This window comes from Microtus ochrogaster, assembly GCF_000317375.1.
Source record: "Microtus ochrogaster isolate Prairie Vole_2 chromosome 6 unlocalized genomic scaffold, MicOch1.0 chr6_random_2, whole genome shotgun sequence".
Classification (NCBI taxonomy): Eukaryota; Metazoa; Chordata; class Mammalia; order Rodentia; family Cricetidae; genus Microtus; species Microtus ochrogaster.
In genome coordinates, this window is record NW_004949095.1 from 7,609,309 (window position 1) to 7,630,418 (window position 21,110).

Consider the following 21,110-nt stretch of genomic DNA (forward strand, 5'->3'; position numbering starts at 1 on the left):
ATCAGGTTATCGAAGGTAACATAATATGTCCAGATATACCCACTCCAATCTGTATGTCATTCAGCTCTTTAGGATGTAACCTGTACTAAGCATTCATTCCTGATGGGTGTGCCAGGAAGTTGTTGTCTGTATCAAGGAAGTCTTCCTGTCTACCCTTCAGCCCCTTCCAGATGTAGAACTTCTAATCCTTCCTACAAAATAATTCGGAAGCACCTCCCCTGCAAATGGTTTCCTGGTATCTGTGGTAACCAATGAATTCCCAACTAGAAAGTCACAAGGGTGCTAAAAATAGGAACCCAAGGCCTACAGCAAAGCTAAGGTAGGACATCTCCATTTGGTGTGGCAGCTGAGAAACGATGCTGTGGAGCTTCTCATTTTCATTAACGCTGGAATTGGAAAACCCCCTCCCGTGCTGCCTCTCTCTGCACATGGAATGATGTGGTCATCCCACACGCTCATCACTAAGAAACTTTATCGCCTCCCACACTCCATCCTAGAGCTGAGTGTGGGAATTGGCTCCAAGTCAAGGCGACATTATTTTTTGCAATCCTCCAGCTAGCTTACTTGGAAATGTCAGAGTGTTGGGACATGTGCTTTCCCAGCCAAGCTGAGGGGTCTGCCCATATGGATTCATAGGGCTGTGCAAATGCACTTGTGTATTTTTTTCATGCAGACACACGTACCCATAAACACACAAGCACACAAACACAGATGCTCAGGCAATGGGAAGGAGCAGCTTTTGGTGCCTGGAGCTCCCCTTAGGCAGCCTTCCTAAAAGTGTCCCAAATCTGCATGTGTATTTAGACATCATCTGCACAGGACTCCACAACACCAGGTGTGAGAGACAGAAAGGTGGACTCACTCCACCAGATGCCCACATCCCCCTTCCCACAATCTGTAGGTGTGTAATGTTGCACGCCAAAGGAAGGTAAAATGGTAAATAGAACTGAGGTTGCCTAACAGCTAGTGTTACAAAGGCAAGATTACCCTAGATTATCTGGGTGTCCCAATTAAATGACAATACTTCTCCAAAGTAGAAGGGAGAACAGGTCAAAGTACCATGATGAAATAATGGTTCATCAAGGTATTGTGTACTTTGAAGATGAAGGACCAGTCATGAACCAGGTGTGCAGGCAGCCCTTAGCAGGGGGAGAAGCAAGGAAGCAGATTCTCGCTCATAGCCTCTGGAAAGGAGCGTAACTCTGTAGAGACTTACTCTGAAGGCACTTTGATCTTAGCCCCAGAGAACCCATATTAGTCCCCGCTGGCCTATACAGGCATGACACAATGAATTGATATTGCATTAGACACTTGAGTTTGAGATGGGCTACAAATACACCAAAGGAAGAACAAAAGAGCTAAAAGAGAGAAATGGGTTGTGTTCCCCCTTTTCCTATACCCCCATCATGATCTCAGAACTCCTAAAGATGTGGGGGGAGGGGCTACAAAAGTACCAGGGCTATAGGAAACTTGCTGGGTTATTTCAGTTCCAGCCTTCCCCTCCACTGACACCGTGTTACATGAGAGGGGTGGAGCTCAGAGACCAGCCTGAACAATAGTAAACTGTCACTGGCAAATGTTCTAATCATCCCAGAACTGGTTATGTGTGGGTGGGCTTGAGAAAGTAGAGACAAGACGTTTGTACCTGCCACCTGCAGCTTCGCTGAGGACCGTGATCCTCTTCTAGCAGATACCAACTTGTGACGGGTCAGTCCTAGGACCCGGGTACGGGAAGATCTAGGATGCTTTTAAGTTCTGTCCAGACTGCTGAGGACTTCACACAACAGACTGTGGTCCATCTCCCCACCGCTTTGTAATGGCAGGTGGGAAATGATTGTGACAAGAAATCATGCTAGGCAGTGTTTATCAAGAGCTCATCATGTTGTCACCAAGCTTAGACAATCAGAACTCCTTCACAATACTACAAAGTGACAGTATTTTTATCCTCACTTTAGAGTGTATTGCCAAACTTGCCTAACCACTGCCTAGTTAATAGCCCAGCTGAACTATAAGCTCAGGGTGCATGCTATACCAGAATTCACAAGTCTGGTCATTTTACGATGTTTCTCCTAATGTTGCCTTTCTGGAAGGGAACCTAGATGGTAGGCTTAGGATTCTTCTCTTTCCTTCTTAGTGACTATTGAAAGCCTCAGTTTCTGATGAGGCCTTTTGCCAACTGCCAGTCTTCTTGTCCACCCTGCCAGACTGGCCTCTCAGGAGCATCTCTGAGATAGTGACAAAGCCTTAAGGCTGTGGAGTCTGGTGTCTACTGGGTTCCATCTAAGGCTGATGTTTCCTGTGAGTTCTAAGGGGAACACTTTGCAGTTGTTTGTTTTCATTTTGTCTGCTGGCCGCAGACTACCTAGTTGCATCAGCTTCCTCCTTGCTTGTTCCAAGCCTCTGCTCTGCCATGTGCACAGCAGCCGAGGCCGAAATACCTGCTTCACTTCTCAGCCACCTCAGTTCTAGCCACAGCCTCCATTGCCTTTTTCAAGCTTTGCAGTCTTTATTATTTTTTTTTAATGTGTGCAAGGAGCACAGGCGTACATGAAAACTCAAACTTGGCTGTTTTAGTATCTATCTAATATGTCTTCCCCAAATCCCTAGTTTCCCAGATCTTTCCATGGCCTATGGCTGACATGAACGGGTCAAAATGTATCACGCTGCTGAGGGGCACCGGCCAGGTTTCCAGACAACTCAGCCTCAGCTTCTCTGCTTGTTTTGAGCCACTGTGTTCCCCCCTCTCTACACCCCATCTCTTTCTGTCTCAGGCATTTTTTAACCCAGTTAATTAGGAGAGCTCAGCCCCCATTTTGTTTCTATAACCTAGAGTGTACACTCATTCCCAGTTCATGTTTGTAGCTCTGATGGAGGAAGGTCATTGGTTAATTAAATAAAGAAGCTGCTTGCCCTGATAGGTTAAAACATAGGTGGGAGGAGTAAACAGAACAGACTGCTAGGAGGAAGAGGAAGTGAGCTCAGACTGACAGCTCTGCTCTCTGGAGCAGAGACGCCATGCTCCCATCTCCAGGGCGGACGTGAGAGCTCTGCTCTCTGAGGCACACGCCATGAAGCTCCGACCCAGGATGGACGTAGGCTAGAATCTCCCTGGTAAGCCACCTTGTGGGCTACAGCAGATTATTAGAGATGGGCTAGTCCAGGTGCGAGAGTTAGCCTAGAAGAGGCTAGATAGAAATGGGCCATGCAGTGATTAAAAGAATACAGTGTCCGTGTAATTATTTCGGGGCATAAGCTAGCCAGGTGGCTGGGGTGCTGGGGACGCAACCCCGCCGCTCGTATTACTATATAGTTCCATCAAAACCTCCTCTTCCTTCAGGGTGAACTTCAGCATGTTCCAAGTCTTCTCTCTCAGTTTCCTGGGGGTTGTTCAAACCTGGGCCTGCCCCTTTCCTGCTAATGCCCAGTGGTGGGGGATTATTAGGCAATTTGGTGTTACCCATGTCCAGACGAACATTTCTCTGTTTAGACAAGGGACAGCTAGTCCTATTTAATAAAAGCCAACCACTACTTGAAGCAGTGTAATGACTCAGGGCTTCTGGCCTTAATTTGGTTTTATAATAAAACAAACTGTGGTGAACACAGTCAACCCAAGGAACCCTTGCTTCAAGGCCTTTCTTAATTCTTAGATGAGGTTGTGTAACTCAGTCCTTCAACTGTAAAAATGAGCAAAGGTTCTGCCTGTTCACCATGAAAGGCAGCTCAAGGTGTTTGTCCCCAAGGTACCAAGCAAAAGTAGGTATGGAGGTCTCTATCCCGTGTGCCAACATCTTGCCATGGGCTTTCTTCCCTGACAGTGTGATCCACAGAATAGCTCCTGCAGCCGCTGTGGCGTGTTACTCTCTCCTTGCTGGGCACTTTTCCGTGGCCATGACATGTCTCTCTGTTGGATTCCTATGTACACCGCCACAGCGTCCGCGCCTCATGTGTTCCCTGCCATCTGTCACAGCAGATGCGGAGACTGTAACACTTCGGCTTAGGAGGGCATCCAACACCCTTGTGGGGTCTTTAAAATTCACAGCTAACAGTCGGAGTCTGTGCTTACACGAAACCCCTCTTAAAGTCAAGATTTAGCAGTTGGTTTCCATAGTAACTTTCCTCATCAAGTCTGAACTCCTTGAAGTATAGATGGCCAAACTGGATTGAGGAAGAATAAAGAAGAGGGAAGTTCAGTGGATTCTAGAAATGAGGTTCTGTTGAGAGGCAGATCTTGGATATCCCCAAACTCTAGCCTGGTGTGTTTGAAAATTTCTGATTCTCTGACTTTGGGTGGCATATGCCATTATGTGGAGAAAAGCTTTATCTGTTGTCAGCAGTATGTCCCCACATGGTAATAAGTGATGGAAGCCTCATGTGGAGATAATGACCACGAAAGCAATTTGAGAAGGTAAATGCGCTACACAAATGGTAGGTATTTACGTCATTAGGAAAATAGGTCTCTGCTTGAACCTGGAGTTGTTACTGAATTTATTTTTACATGTTTTGTGGTAACCAAATACCAAATGTAGAAGAAGCTTCTCCTTTATCGTTAATCCTTAGTTCTAGACAAGGTGTCTAGCCGAGAGTATTCTTGTTCTGTGTTTTTGTTTTTGAGTCAGAGTCTCATACAGCCCAGGGCTGGCCTTGAAATCACTCTATATCTGAGGACAACCTTCAGCTTCTGAATCTCCTGCCTCTCCCTCCCAGGTGCTGGGATGACAGGCATTCTCTACCATGTCTAGTTTGTGTGATGCCCAGGATGAAACACAAGGTCTCGTGCATGCTGAGCAAGTATTTTACCAATGAGCTGCATCCCCAGCTCCAGTTGAGACCATTCTGGGAATCAGAATGTTGTGCTCAACACTCTCTTATGGTTACATCCTGTTTACTAGCATTCTATTCATGCCTAATGGCAACAAAGACAATCAGAAGAATATAAAAGATATATTTGAGCTATTAACTTGTTAATTGAATTAGATACATACATAATACATACATATATCTTTATACTTGGGGTGTTGTTTATTATAAACCAATTAAATTTTTTTTACTTTTTTCTTTCTGTGTATATTATGATATATCCTGTGTGTGCACAAGTATGTAGGTATGTCTTTGGGTGTGCACATAGAGTCTGGAGATTCACTTCAGCTTCTTCTTTTATTGCTGCCTATACTTTTTTTTTAAATTGACACAGGGTCTCTAACTGAATCTGGAGTTCGCCCCTTCTGGTAGAGTTCTCTAGTCTCTACCTCAAGACCTATGGTTACAAGTACACACTGTTGTGCTGACTTATATATGGGTGCAGGGGATCCAAACTCAGGTCCTTATAGTTGAGCAATACATACTCTACCGCTGAGCTGCATTCTTAGACTAAACATTTTAATGATTTAACTTTGAACCGTAATTTGATGGTTAGTATTGATTGCAAGCTTCACAAGACCTTCATACTCATGGAAGAAGGAAGCCTCTGAGCATGTCTAGAGGGGTTATTTATGGTAACTGAGGTGAGAAGGCCTGTCCTATATATAACAGTTACTGTTCCATGGGCTAGAGTCCCAGATTGCATATGAAGGGTGAAGACAGCTGAGGACCAACATTTATCGTCCTTTGCTTCCTGATTGCAGGTGGCACCTTGCCTGCCATTGTGATGGACTGTATGGATGAGCCAAAGTCACCATAAATTGCCTTTGCCTAAAGTTTGTCACAACACAGGACAAGTCATTAATGCCCACAGTACCTACGAAAAGCCTACCTGTTTGAGAATATTAACCTTATTCTTGCCCTGTATACTTTGCAGTTTAGGGTTTGTACTTTCTTTGAAATTCTTAAGGTATAAAGTCTGATTCTCCTATTACTTTGCCCTAGTACCTGCTTTCTAAATCTTATTTTTCTTTCCTTTTATCAAAAGGTGGCCATTGTTGGCAGGTTTTTTTTAATCACCCAACTTCAAGCCATATTTTTTGATGTTTTACTTTAATTTCCATGGTCATTTGTAGCTATAACCCAGTACCAGGGATGGTAATAAATTTGGACCCAAAGTGGGTCAGTAGGTTCCAATATAGCCTGTGATACTAAAGTCAGAATGTGCTGGACATGAAACAATGTACTCATCTCTAATACTCCTTAGATTTATCTAAAATTAAGAAGTTACCCACTTTCATTAGTCTACCAGTTGAGTGTTTGGGGATGGGGGTCAAGTAACTATTATTTGGTATAGAGGCCCTGGGAGGCAATAGTTTCTAGGTAAATATCAAAATGCATGAGCTAATTCTTATACAAAAATTATCTTGCTCACACTGTTCAGACTCTTCTCCTCTAATATCAAATACATTCTATTTTTATTAAGTTTTATCTTCATAAAGAGGAAATAGCATTTAAAGCTGCTATCCTATTTATATCCGTCTTGTTTCTCTTCCTTGAGAGATAAATAAACTGTATGTATATTGTCTCCTCAGGACTTGGTACCTTTGTAAATTTGTTATTTACTAATTTCGGGAAATCACACTTTGTTATTTCACTGGTTATAAATTAAATAAGCAGTCATTAGAAGATTAAAAGCAAATGCTTTAGTGTAACAAGTCACAGTGGCTCAGAGATAAGTACCGTTATATACAAAAACAGTCACATCAGGAAGCAATGGCTGCTGTCTTCAGGACAGGTACTCAACAGAGCTATGGGTACCAATTTTTCGGGAGGTCTCACGTTTGCTTCTTAACTGGATGAATGTCATGCAACCCTGCCTTGGCAAGGGTGAAACCCACAAAAAGGTAATCTTGTATGCAATTCCAGAAGCCTATTGGACCTCTTGGTATGCAAAAATAAAACTAACAACAACAATAACAACAACAAAAAACTCCCTAAAACTAATGATGAAGAAGAGCAGGAAGATGCTGAGCTATGCAGGGTGTAGGCGATACTTGTTTACTACCTTCAAAAGAAAACTAGGCTTTTTTTCACTAGAAAATGTAATTCCAAAATGGAAGAGAAAAACTGCAACCTCCTTTAAATGCCATGGCAGTTCTGTGGACTCAAAGCATGGCATGATGACAGTATCTCAAGTGACATCGTCATAGGTTCATTTCTAAGAGGCTTACAAGTTTCATACCTTGTCCAAGGTGTGACTCCCCTTATCGCATAATATAGTAACAATACTTAGGTTTCAGATTCTTAGAAAGACTTCACATGTGGAGACTTTAAACATGTACCCATCACTTGCTAATTGCTGTGTTATTGAGAAAGAAAACATAAAATGTCCCCTTCCTCAAAGACGTGATGGTCTTTGTGCATGAAGCGCCTTCACACAAGTGTTTTGCAGATTTTAAGATCTCTCGAAGAATAAAATCATCATGCATTAGAAAATGGGGAGATTTGTTCATGAGGGCAGTGGCGAGGGGTGTGTGTGTGACGCAGTGGGCTGTTTTATATCACTTACGCTGTTAACGAAGTCGGGGATTAATCTGATCATTTCACATTGATTATCTCAAGCATCAACACAGTAGTTGATTGGCATGTGTTTCTCTTTTCTTCCTACCCTGATGCTAAGGGGAATGTCTGTGCTACGAAGGTTACATGAAGGATCCTGTCCACAAGCATCTTTGCATTCGGAACGAATGGGGAACAAACCAGGGGTAAGTGAGACAGCAAGTCGGCAGTTTCTATGTCACTGCTTTCTCTCGCAAGCACGATGGGAGTAACTGTGCACAAAGAAGTAGACTTCATGGGTGCTTGAATTCTGAACAGTCTGTAGTAAAAATGTCACTGTGCCTTTCCATAGTCATGTCATGCCGATGACGTCCATGCCATATATTCCTCCATTTATGAGTCAGGAGATGCTGCCTCTGACTGGCAGCCCTGCAGCCTCCAGCTGGGATCTGAAAATGAAACTGCCTTTCTCTTGCTTTCTACTCCACCTCCATCCACGAGAATTCCACAGGCAGAACTTAGCTGGTGATTTTGTTGGAGACACGTGAAGCCATACAGATTCTGCTGTAGTTCTCTTGGAGCTTGAGGAGTCCTTTGAGAGACTAACAGGCCTTAAAACATGTTGCCGCCAGCACTGCCAGCAGGCATGACATGAGACTCAGGAAGTGCTCTGTGCTGACGAAGAGTATTTGTGCCTGATCCCCAGTTGCCATTTCTTTGTATGACTTTCACGTTCTTGCAACTACATGTGACTGGGGAAAAGTAGCTACTTTATCTATTGCCTATTATTATTATTATTATTTATATTTTGACTGTTTATTGTAATAAAACATACATGTCATAAATTTACCAAGTTAATGGGCTTTAAGTCTATGATACAATGAAATTAAGTAAACATATCATTAGAGAACCATCACCAGTGTATGTCTTGTATTGTCACTTTTAAAAGGAATTTTTGTGACTTGTTTTGAATTCTGAGAGTTTGCTTTCTGCACTTGGTAAATGGTAGGAAGCATTAATAAATGCTATCTATTAATAGCAATCAGTAGACTAGGGAGAATCAGAAGGAAATCGAGGCAAAACTTGTTGGTAAGTGATTTCCTAGACTGAAAATCTCGTGTTTGCAGCCTGACAAAGTGAAAAAAAATAACCAATGTTATTGCTGACATTCCCGTAGAGACTCTCACTCCTGGGCCCATGATCAACCCCTTCTATGTGATTCTGATGAACCAAACCTAGACTTGCCAAGTAGTTCTGACTTTCAAAGCAATAAATATGGTGACAAATGGGTGAGAGTTTGGAGAAGAGCAATAAAAGTGATTGAGGAGCCCGAGGGAGTGATTTATGATAAGGGGAGAGAAGAACTCAGCTCCGATGACTTAGCCAGCCAATGACTAGTCAGGGTTTGATAGATGCCCATAGACATGGAAGAGGCCAAATGTTCTGGAACTGGGTGAAGTTGAGAGATAAGAACAAGAGTCAATGAAGTTAGGAAAAGGAAATCTGAGTCACAGGTCAGAAAAGCTAGGGAAGTCAACATAGTCTTGTGTTAGTGAGAATAACAATTGCTGTGTTAGTGAGAATAAAGAATGGCTTAATGGGAATGGAATCTGTGCTCTCAGCAGATAGGCAGCCCACAGGATTTTAAAGGAAAGTGTTTGGTGAGAGAGTAGAGGACTTGGCTAATAGATGTCAAGTGAGGTATGAATATAGAACGACAGTCACTCTTTAAATTCTTCATTGCTCCCTGACTCTCATCGCTGCCGACTGGTTCTCACAGTTACTATGGAGCCAACCCTTTATCTTATGTGATGGCCGAGAATCTCAGCTGACCACAATTCTTACCGAGGAAATTGTTGTAAAAGGTGATGGATAACCACCCCTCTATCTCATAGCCTGCAATCTTGCCACTGAAGAAAACGACAAAATATCATTTCATGTTTGCTCTAAATGATCCAGCCTAGCCCTCTGCAGTGATTGGATTTGGTGGTTAATCGCTCAAGCCTCCCCATCCCTAGCCTGGCAGACATAGCGTGTGAGGATGGGCCTGACTTCACTTGGTAATTGCAAAGCCTTTGTTATTCCCTGTGGCTAGATGTAGAGACAGTCTTAGGATGCAGACAAGAGCCCCGGGGAAAATGGTAGAGGTCCCAGCACTGGTGTCATTTGGAACAAGACAGACTAAAGCACTGAGCTGCAGACTGACAAGAACATTAGCCCCAGGAAATAGACAAAGACACCTAATCTGTCATTTCCATCTCTAATTTCCATTATTCTATGATCTTCACTGTCTATGAGGCCTCATTGTGGACACTAATAAAATCATAGAATAACTATTAGAAGGAAAGAGAGGAGTGAGTATCTTGAGGACATTGGAACAGAAGTGATAAGCAGCTCGAGTTTATATTTATAAAACAATGCCAGACAAATGGATGCATTTTTTTTCTCCTGAAATAAAAAGATAAGTGAAAAGTAGAAGATGCCATGCATCATGATTTAAATCAGGGTACCGAACTAATGCCATGTTTCTTTAGATGATTTTCCAAAAATTATTTGAGATTGGTTTGAATATAAAGAATGCCACTTGAGTTGAAAACTGACAGATTTCCAAATAATGATACATATTGGAGCACTATGGGAAAAATCAATGATAAAGCTTATTTTCTTAGAATTTTTATTTAATGTTCCAGACAGTGAAGGTGAGTAGCCAATATAAGGGGTACTGATATTTCCCTGCAAATATTCTGATAGGACCTATGTTAAGACTGAAGTAGGTTCATTTTAGACAGAGATACCAAATTCAGGTCTGGCAATAGTCTTTAGTGAGAAATTAAGGTTGATATGCCAGGGAAAAGTGGCAGAAAGGCATTTGTGCCTTTCAGACAAGGAAGAATGTCGATAAAGAACATTCACACAAAAAGTTACAAATGGATGCTTCTGTAAAGCAGAGAAGTTGCAGCTGAAACTTTATACAGCTGCAGGCTGCCTCTAATTCATACAGTTGTGTGTGTGTATGTGTCTTATGTGTGGTGTATGTGTGTGTGTCTCTCTCTGTGCGTGTGTTTTTGTGTAAATATGTAATGTCTGTATGATAGTACAGTGTGTGAGTATATGTGCACAAATGACAATTTGTTTATAGAATGGCTCTCTCGTCTCTGTGTTCTATCATTTATTCTTCAGTTTAATCATGTTTTCAGCAAATGTTGACCTCATTACTCTTCAGGTCTGCCTAAGAACAAGGTGGAGTTTATGTTCTGGGAGAACTAACAGTCCCCATAGAAAGATGGGCATATAATGAACAATTGCAATGAGCTCCAAGACCTACCAAAAGAAAGCTTTCGAGTAAAGGTCAATGAGAGCATCCTTAAGGGGTGACTTAGGTAAGGTTGAAGAACTGGAATAGAAGTTTCATGGAGAATGTTTTAGCTGTTCTATTTGATAGGTAGGGACACTAGGAGCTTGAATTTCCAGGAATGATAGAGAAGTAGCTCCATTTAGTTTAAAAGTGTCTTGCACATGGCCAGGAGAGAAAGCTAAAATGGGTAAGAGTTAGCTCTCAAAAGAGGTCTTGCTTACTAAAGCTTCAGGCACTAAAACCCATTTACAGGATCCTAGACCTGTTTATAGAGGGTAGGTCCTTAAAGGAGTTGTGTATCCTCTTCCTACACAAGTAATTTGAGAACCCTTTATAATGAACTCAAATAACTGTACACACACACACATACACACACAAATACACACACACAAATACACACACACAAATACACACACACACAAATACACACACAAATACACAAGCTCAAAACCTATTGATATCGTCTGCTTTTTATTTATCTAGATTCTTCAAGAAAAAATATATTCCTGAAACTGTCCCAAAGACAAACAGAAAAGAGTATCCAAGAATTAGAAAAAGAAAGCCTATTGTCTAAAGTCTATTAATGACTTGCATTGCAATAATCCTGGTGTCTCAGTCCTGCCAGCAATACCCAGGAAATAGCTAGCAAGTTGGGACGTTCATGTATTGATCTACTCAGTAAAGTCAGCTGCTTTAGCTTGCACAGGTGAAGAGGTCCAGGTGAAAGAGGATAGGATCATAGTATTCATTGCATAAGAAGAAAGTTTTCACTAAAAATAAAAATTCAGGACTACGTAAGCAAAGTTGTGGATGACAGATTTCTAATAAACATGGGGTGTTTGAGGTTACATCCTTGGCCTTTGATGCTGGCAACAAAATCAAGCATTCCTGTGATAACACTCTGCATCACCAGGGAGAGAACCCCAGGTTGAGGTGTCCTAACCAGTGCATAGTTACTGTGTCTTTTGTCTTTTTTGTGGGAATTTCCAGGTAACTCCTTGCCCTCCCATAACTGTAGCTGCATGACACAGCCAGCGCCTCTTAGAGTCTGCATTTGATAGTTGTTTGCCAGAACGGCAAAGACAAATTGAAAATATTCACAGACAAGAAATGAAAACAATAAATGAGGGTGAAAGAAGCAGGAGAGATTGATTTACATGAGAATATCAGAGGAAAAAAGAGACACCCAAATTTATTTAGATACTTCGGAGTTATTAAGAAAGACCATAATAATGGCTTTTTGTTAAATTAAAAGTGTACTCAAGGGCCTCTAGATACATCTTTCAGAACACCACAATTAGATTAAATTCATGCTTTTGGAGATTCCTGGTAAATAATAGTCTGATTACTTATTCTGGCATCTCAGCTGCAGAGGGCAACACCAAGGAGATTCTCCAATAGAGAAATATAAACTAGCATTGGGCTTTAACGCTGAAGGGTAAAGACAGAGTGATAACTCATGAGGTGGGGAAAGGCCTGCTGAGAGAAATGAGCAGGTGTTTTCCCGAGGATTTAAAAGCTGTTGTCAGGCATGACCCTGGTGGCAGAGTGCCTCCTCTCCCCATGGCTGCCCAGCGAGATGACACCTCTCGCAGGACATCCTCAGATACTGACTCAATAATTCATATATGGTCCACACTGCCTTGAGATGCCCTCGTCATTATCCCAGATGCTTACGTTCTTCCGTTTCTGCAATGAATTCATCCTTATTTATTCAGTGGTTACTGCTTAGACAGGAAATACAATCTGATATAGACCAGTGTCCTACAAAACCCCACAAAATCCTGTGTGTGTGTGTGTGTGTGTGTGTGTGTGTGTGTGTGTGTGTGTACTTGTATGGATACATTGTATGTTCATATACACATGTGTGTACTTTCAAGAGAAGGCCAAAGATTGACATTTCTTTCTTAATACATTATTGTTTGAGATGGGGGCCTGTCACTGGAGGTCACCTACTGGTTGGCCAGCAAATCCTGGGGATCCACCTGTCTCCACTTCTCTGAAGCCAGGATTATAGATAAGCTCCATAAAGGCCAGCCTTTGACATAGGTTCTGGGGAGTTGAACCCAGGCACTCATGCCCTCAATGTGCCATGTCCTAAACCGTCTGTAAAAACCTCTTCACAGCTAGGCTAGAGGCCACTGTGTAGTTGTAAGTTCTTCCTGGGTTTTGGGCTCTGTCTGAACTTCTTTGATCAGCTATGAAACTCTTTGGAAAAGCCATAGATAAGAGTTATAGCCCCTGATAACATAACATAACATTTCCTGAACTTGGGGAACCTATTTCCAGCCCACCATCTTGTCTTTTCTTACCCTACTCCCTTGCTTATTTCTGTCACCGAGGTCATTTCCCTCCCCTCAACCCTCCAGATAAAACACACAGCACGGCCTCCAGCTGCTGCGTTATCTTCAGTGCCCCCACTTCTGCCTTTCAGTCCAGACATTGTCTGTGCCCAGTTCCTGTCACTGGCATGCCATTCACAAATGGGATTATTTTCCCATTAGCTCCTCGCCCCCATCTCTAACCGTTGTCACTAATTCCTAACAAAGGTTTCAATTACTTTAGTTGACCATTTATTTGTTTTTCCTTTTTTCCCTCCCCTTCTGTTTTTGTTTGGCTTTGCCTTATCACTTGCCTCTGTCTGCCCTTCTTCCTCCAGGAGTCACAGCAATGTTGCTGTCATTCCCTCCTCATTTCAGAGCTAGAATAGCAGAGGGAAGCTCTTGGAATGAAGCCTAAACCTCCTGGTCCCTTCTCATCAGAAGCCGCCTGCAACCTGATTCCACTGGCAATCCGCAGGCCACCCCTCCCTGAATGAGCAAGCCAGAACTTGAAACTGGCCATCCATGCCAGAATCTTCTCTAGGGCTTAGTCGGCATCTTCCCCCAAGCACCAGATGGTTTTGAAAACTCAGGACCTCACTCTTAAGGATTTTCTCAAGTGAAAACACCTTTTATTTGACCAGTTTGACCAGTTTTCATGAAAACTATTTGGTCAGTCACCTGAGTTTAGAGAGGTCCTTTGTCCTCTGCAGACAGACTTCCCAGGTATGACCCCTCTGTGACAAACAGTATGTGCGTCTAATCTGCACAAAGGCCCCCTGTTAGCTGCTGCTGACTCTCGGGTCATTTTTGATATAACCCTTGACTCCCTTCTTAGGAACAACACTCATAACCCTCTTGGTCACTTATAGATGACATAAGAGCAAGGTGTGACCAAGTGAGTGGCTCCTGCACACCTGTGCAGTCCATGGAACAAGTCCTCATGTATCATTTTGGAACCCTATTTCTGACTTCTCCATTTCGTGATTTCAATTTCATTGGTCTTGAAGAAGGTCCTGGGTCTATACAATATCTCTGTTGTTTTGGTTTGGTTTTTAACAGGAATGGTGTGTGTGTGTGTGTGTGTGTGTGTGTGTGTGTGTATAAATATGGGTGTGCATGCTTTTGTATGTGGAGACCAGAGGACAACCTAGGATGCTATCTCCTAGAATACTGTCCCACTTCTTTGAGACAGGATCCCTCCCTGGCCTAGAGCCCTATTTAGTTTAGGCTAAACTGAATGGCTGTTAAACAAACTCCAGGGATCCTCCCGTCTCTGTTCTCCAAGTGCTGGGACTAGAAACATGAGCATTACAGCTAACATTTTCATGTGGCTTCTGGGAGTCAAACTCGGATCCCTCAGCTGGCAAAACCATGCTTGATCAACTAAGCTGTCTCCTCAGCCTCTGAGTATGTAGTTTTGACACGTTCCCTCAAAAGACAGCAAAGCACAGCCAAACTTAAGAAAACTTCCTAGGCAAGCAGCTTCCAGGTCCTCTGGTGAATGGGGACATCCTCTTCTCAATAGTCCATGCTTTTCCAGCGAAAAGAAAAGTGAGTTTGTGACTAAAAAGTTATTTTCATTTGCTGATTGGGAAGTGGAGAGCCCCAGAGTTGAAACAGCTTATCTTAGACCACATAATTGGTGTCCGAGCTGTACAGCAACAACTGACTAGTGGAGATAAATCAACTGGATAAATATTTAAGAGAGAGGAATGAAAAGTGTGTAATATTCCGAGAGTTGGTTATTAGCGCTAGGTGGGTGGCAGACTTGCTTGTATTCATTTCCCTTCCCTAGGCAAGCAAACTAATCTTCATTGCCAGCTCTCCCCATTTGAGTGACAGGCGTCCACCTACAGTGCTGCCTACCCTCCACAGGAGGGGTGACACTCTACCAGACTTCTGTCTCTGCTGAGTCCAGTCAAGGCACCATGAGACTTATTTTAAACAGTGCTGGAGGCGGGAATACTCATATTTCCTCCAACATGACCACCAGGGTGAAAAAAAATCAACCTCAATTTACCCTCCCATCTGCTCAAGAATGGAAGATAAATTGTTTCAATTTTATAGAAATGAATGTTTTATGTCTTGCCTATGCTTTCCAGCGAGTGTCCTGAATTCATATATTCTATTGAATGCATGGATGTTTTCCACTAAAAATGCTCCCTGAGCCCTCCGTTTCTACAGGTTCCAGTTTCGGAATACCAGGCGGGTGAATGCTGTGATTTTTCTTTTCTTGGGGATTTGAGCTATTTATCTTTTTTCTTTTAATCAATAGAAAAAGAAATTCACTCATTATCTTATGCTTAGAGAAACCCGCTATTACCATTTGTGTGTATTTCCTCCAATTTCATTTTCGGTGCATCGAAAGTTCTCGCTGCCACCTCCTTCCATCTGCATATTCTTTGTTCTTTCTCATAGTTTAACAATGAGTGTGCCTAACCTTTATAATCACAAAACACAGGGAAGAGACCCAGCAGACTTCTACAACTAATCCTGCAGTGCATTCTTTTTCTCAGACTTTTCCATAAGGTAGTTAGTCTCAATGTCTAATGGAATAGTCTCATTTTTAACCTGTTATAGTGGGCTAGAAGAGATACATGGTTTTTGAGTCTAGCCTTCAGGCCAGGATTTTAGTACACACACCTCTGCAAGTCTGTATAATAACAGCAAGTAGTGTCTTACACATTCACTATAACATTTAGTGTAGTACTACTTCAGTTCCTCAAATGCTGAACAATTCTTCATGCAATGCTAATTAATTCATATTATTTGTTGCATGTAAGACTATCGTGCTGAATAGTTTTTTTTTTTTTTTTTTTTTTGGTTTTTCGTGTCAACTTGAGAGAAGCTGGAGTCAGCCATAAGATCAGGCTGTAGGCAAGCCTGTAGGCTGGCCTCAAACTCCCAGAGATCCGCCTGCCTCTGCCTCCCGAGTGCTGGGATTAAAGGCATGCGCCACCACCGCCCGGCTTGCTGAATAGTTTTTTAAAACTGTATCACCATGAGAGGCTGGAGAGATGGCTTAGCAAGTACAAGGACCTGAGTTCAAATCCAGCACTCACAAGGCACCTGGGCATGGCCATGTGTGTTTGGCCCTGTAGAGGATACAAACAGGATCCTTGGGGCTTACTGCCTGTCATACGATCTCCAGGTTCAGTAAGAGACCTTCAAAGAAATAAGACAGAGAATGATGGAGCAGGACACAAACATCACTCTCTGGCCTCCATAAACTCTTGCATACATTTTTGTACATACACCACATACTCACTCTCTCACACACACCTTCTTAAAATAGAAATCAATAAACTCTTGTCTCTCTGTGTGTGTGTGTGTGTGTGTGTGTGTGTGATATGTATCTTAACAAAAGTCCTACTTAATGTTTTTTTAAGAGATGGGCAATTAGTGATATTTATACCACCTACAATTTCTGTGAAAGCAATTTCCATAAAAGTATCTTAAGGTTTATTCTTCTTAGACAAGTAGTTTAGATTCTTGCTCAGCCACTCATGCTATAATCATTTTTCTAAGCTTTAAATGGTATATATAATTTTAAAAAATAGAAGATAAACATTTTGTCACAGCATAGCTAGTTTTGTGCTGAATGTTTTGTTTTGCTTCATATAAAAGAAGTACATATAGCAGGAAAAAACTCTTAAAAAAATCAGCAAAAAGTAAAAAAAAAAAAAAAACCCAAAAAATCCAGGTCACCTAAAATTCCTAAAATTTTATCCCTTGCAGTAAAGCAGTAAACACACAAACCCCAAAAAGTGTTGTGTGTGTGTGTGTGTGTGTGTGTGTGTGTGTGTGTGTGTGTGTGTTATTGTTTGGAACTCAGTAGCCCGTTGGTCAGCATCACTGAGGGATGAACAGAACACCTTGAACACTCATGCCCACATCCATGTTGTTTTCATCATATCATGGAGGAGTTCAATAACTGGAATTCCCTTTCCCTTCCCAGGTAGTCACCTCCCCACCTAGTTATAGTTGTTTCTTTTATTCTTTTATTTAAAAATAAGAAATCAATGTTTAACTCCATTGGTGAGCTCAGAGCAACAATACAGACAAATCTCCCACAACCCCTAGTTTAAGAACCTTTCCACAAGGTTTTTCTCACAGAGATTAGTATGTTTACTTGAGGAGATGCAGCTAGAGCCAAGCTTGCCCCTTGTGCTTGGCTTTTGGACTCAAGACCTTTGCATTCTGGAGTCCCCAAACTTCTGTTGTAGAGGATTGTGAAATGAGTCTACACACCGCTGCACAAAACCTGAGGTTACATCAGCCCAATTAGCTCTAAAGTCGCAAGTCTCCCGTGGGGCTTCCAGGCACTGGTTCTTAGCATGACGTCATCCGCCCATCGTGGTGATGTACAGCAGGTCCTCTTTTCTTTATAACCACGGGAAAATACTGGCTTGAAGAGGAGTCAGATTTCTCTACTGTGAGACAGTCACCAGAGGGGACGCCTTTGTCAGCTCTGGGAAATACCTATCTGAAGCCGAGTTGATGTGACCAGTGAGCCATCCTACCTCCATGTCGCGTCCACCCTGGACCAGCAAGGAAAAACGCAACACCCGGAGCTCTTCTTGCAGCAGTTTTCAGGACTTTATTCACAGCAATCTATCTCCTTCTCTATCCTATCTCTCTCTCTCTCTCTCTCTCCCTCTCTCTCTCTCTCTTTCTCTTTCTCTCTCTCTCTCCCTCTCTTCTCTCTCCTTCCTCTCTCTTTCCTCTCTCCCTCTTTTCCTTTTTTCCCCTCTCTCTCTCCCTCTCTCCTCGGGCAAACCTCTCCCAGCCCTTAAGTAGGCATGGGCTGCCAATCCCAGATTGCCAGGTGGGCACTGCCCATAGGCCCATGCATATGCAGGCAGCTGATAATTATTGTGTGATCATAGCATAGGTCAGGCCTTAGCCATCTCAGGAGTTGATTATACATCTCCATCAGGTGTGACACCACGCAGCTCACTACACCTCCACATGCCTGCTATTAAAGCATTGTGTCCTCTGCCCTTGCGTGTACAGGAGCCACACTTGTGATGATCACATTCATAGTAACCAAGTGGCCTCCACATAATCCTGGCAGCCACCCTTCTAAGTACTTGTATTTGTTGTTTTTCTTGTAATGGTGGCAAGTCCATTTTTACTCTGATTCACCTCTGGAAAGTATGGTCCGTTGCAGTGGAAATGTCAAAGCATAAGGTTACTGGCCTCATAGCACCCACAGGTGGAAAGCAGGGAGAGATAAATGCTAGTGCTCAGCTAGCTTTCTCTGATGTGGGAATGATTTATTATTAATAAAGAAACTGCCTAGGCCCATTTCATAGGCCAACCCTTAGTTAGGCAGAGAAAACAGAACAGGATGCTGGGAGAAAGAAGCTGAGTCAGTGAGTCGCCATGATTCCACCACTCCAGACAGACGCAGGCTAAGATCATTCCTGGTAAGCCAGCTCCTGGACTACATAGAATAATAGAAATGGGTTAGATCAATATGTAAGAGCTAGCCAATAAGAGGCTGGAACTAATGGGTCAGGCAGTGATTAAAAGAATACAGTTTCCGTGTAATTATTTCGGGCATAAGCTAAGCTAGCCATGCGGGCGGCAGGGTGCTGGGGCGGGGGCCGCACCCCCGCCACTCTTATTTCAACATTTCTCCTTTTTAATGCATCTTGGGATCCCTGTCCAAGGGATGGCACCACCGCCCTTCAAGATCATCTTCCCACCTCAGTTAACGAGGCCTCTAAAATCCTTCGGTTACATGTTCATCTCCTAGATCATGTGAAGTTGCCCATCCATACTAATACACTAGTAGAGGAGATTTAATTCTTCCTTCAAAGCTAAGGGTTTTGTCCACATTTTACAAGCAAGAATATAAAACCAAATTTCCTACAGAAGACTTTGTTTGGTCAAAGACTTCAAGGGCAGTCGTTCCCAACAGTCTTAAGATGAAAGCAGGGACGAGGCTGAAATTTAGCTTTAGATTCCCAAACACAGAGACTTCAAGAGTTGAGAGTAGATTCAAACAGTAAGTCTGTGTTCTGAGTTGAGACTCTTTCAGAATGACATAACATCCTACAGAGGATAACAAGTCACTAGGGGGACCTTGCTGGAGGCCTAAGCACAGTAAGTGCCGTTGGCTTCTGTCCAATTCAGGTAAAATGGCTCTTCAGCTAGATATATACTGAGGGGCCCTAGGCTGTGACTGTCTGTGGGGACAGGCATTTGTTACTGAGTATTTTTGTGCTATTGTCAGTGTAAAATCATGGCCAGCATCCAGCCACAGTTACTCATCTTAGCAGAGGGCATGGGCCAGCTATAGTAGGCCTCCATCCAAAGGTCCACAGTTGCCCACCTCCTAACACAAAGGAGAGTGAATGGAACACTGGATCTGGTCTTTGCTATGGGCAGTGTTCATAGCCCTTGCCCAGGGAGTCATGAATGAGTAATGTGTTGTTCACATCTGAAAGACAGGCTTACCCATTTTACCCAGGTTACCTGACCTAGGGACCAGGCCATCTGGGACATACCCAGTTTTCTTTCTTGGATATTCTTAACGGACTCAACTCAGTTCTGCTTAAGCTATTTCATGTTAGCCAGCAAACTGCATACGTCTACCTACTTTGGTTAATATTTACTCACCCATTTTATTATTTTACTTTATGTGCTGGGAATTGAACTCAGAACCTCTTGCATGCTAGGCAAGTGCCTACCCCTGAGCCCCATCCACAGCTTGCACCTGTTCATATTTAACCTTTATGGGAGACAGTGTAATATACCGGAAGAAGCAGAGTCTGACAAACATAGGCTCAAGCCTTTCTTGTACTTAAAAGACCTTGGCTTTTGGCTAATTTTATGACTTTTATGAGCCTTGATTTCATTGTCTCTCACAATAAAATAATAGTATCAATTTAATAAAGTTATCATAAAGATTGTTGAGAAAACCCAAATAAGATATGTTGCCCTCAGTGATCTTCATAAATATGTAAATTCTGGATCAGCATACAGTGACTGTCCTCACCAATCTTGGTTAGCATTAGTTGTGACCTATTTTGTCCTTCTACCACCTTTCACCAAATGATGCAAGTTTAATGTCAAATTGGCAAGCAAGGCTAGCCAAATCTACCACCAGAGTGTAAATTTCACAATGGAAAAAATATTTTCTCATGTATCATTGCATTGTCATATCCTAACCTATTGCCAGGAGCATAAGAGGAACTCAGTCAATTTTTGCTAAATAAGTGAAAAGTGTGCCAGTCATACAAAGTCCTCCCTGGGCAAAGGCAGTGACCGAGTTAGGATTATCAAGTTTTCATGTGGTTTGGGAAAGACATCATCAGACCTCTGTTTTTCTAAAGGTAGCTACAGGTCTTATATAAAACCTTATTAAATTTTAGCTTCCCTCATGGAAGTGGTGAGTCACGTATCTAATTTTAGGGGCAAGAACAGGAGTGTATCAGCTGGATCACTGACAAATGCAGAAACTTCGAGGCAGAAGCCCCCCTCAAGGTCATATTATCCAATGTGCCACTCAGTATAGACATCCCTCCTGCGGTCTTTGTAGCAGATGGGCTTCCCACCACTGTTTGAACATTATTAGTGACGGGTACAATGGTATTTGATGAGGCAGCTTATCCTATTGTTGCAATATGGATTCTTAAACAGATCTTTGGGCTGAATAAAAATGCATTTCCATGTGACTTTCACTGGTTTGGTCAGTTTTGTCCTTTATAATAAAATGGAACGCACTTCTTTCCTTCTGTGCTTCACAGTCAATTCCTGTGGTAGCTTGATGTAGATTATAAAAATATGCTGAACTTTTGTACAGTATAGGGTGGGTGCCTGAGAACAAATAACGTTGTCAGATGTGGGCTGGCTGGATCTTAATTTTTCTTGGTGTTTCAGATCATTGTGTACAGATAACTGCTTCCAGACTTTTCCCCTCTCAAAATGCCTAAATCTTTCAACTGTTCTCGCTCTTCCTCCGTGTGTGTGTGTGTGTGTGTGTGTGTGTGTGTGTGTGT

At 42.5% G+C, this 21,110-nt stretch overlaps 1 protein-coding gene across 2 annotated transcripts in view; it reads left to right on the forward strand.

Moving 5' to 3' along the window:
- The window catches only part of Astn1 (astrotactin 1), a 346,089-nt gene that overhangs the window by 178,009 nt on the left and 146,970 nt on the right, over window positions 1-21,110 (forward strand). For both annotated transcript variants that reach the window (XM_005363931.3, XM_005363932.3), the window contains exon 8: window positions 7,541-7,625. In XM_005363931.3, coding sequence (XP_005363988.1) covers window positions 7,541-7,625 — 85 coding nt within the window. The remainder of the gene's footprint in view (window positions 1-7,540; window positions 7,626-21,110) is intronic.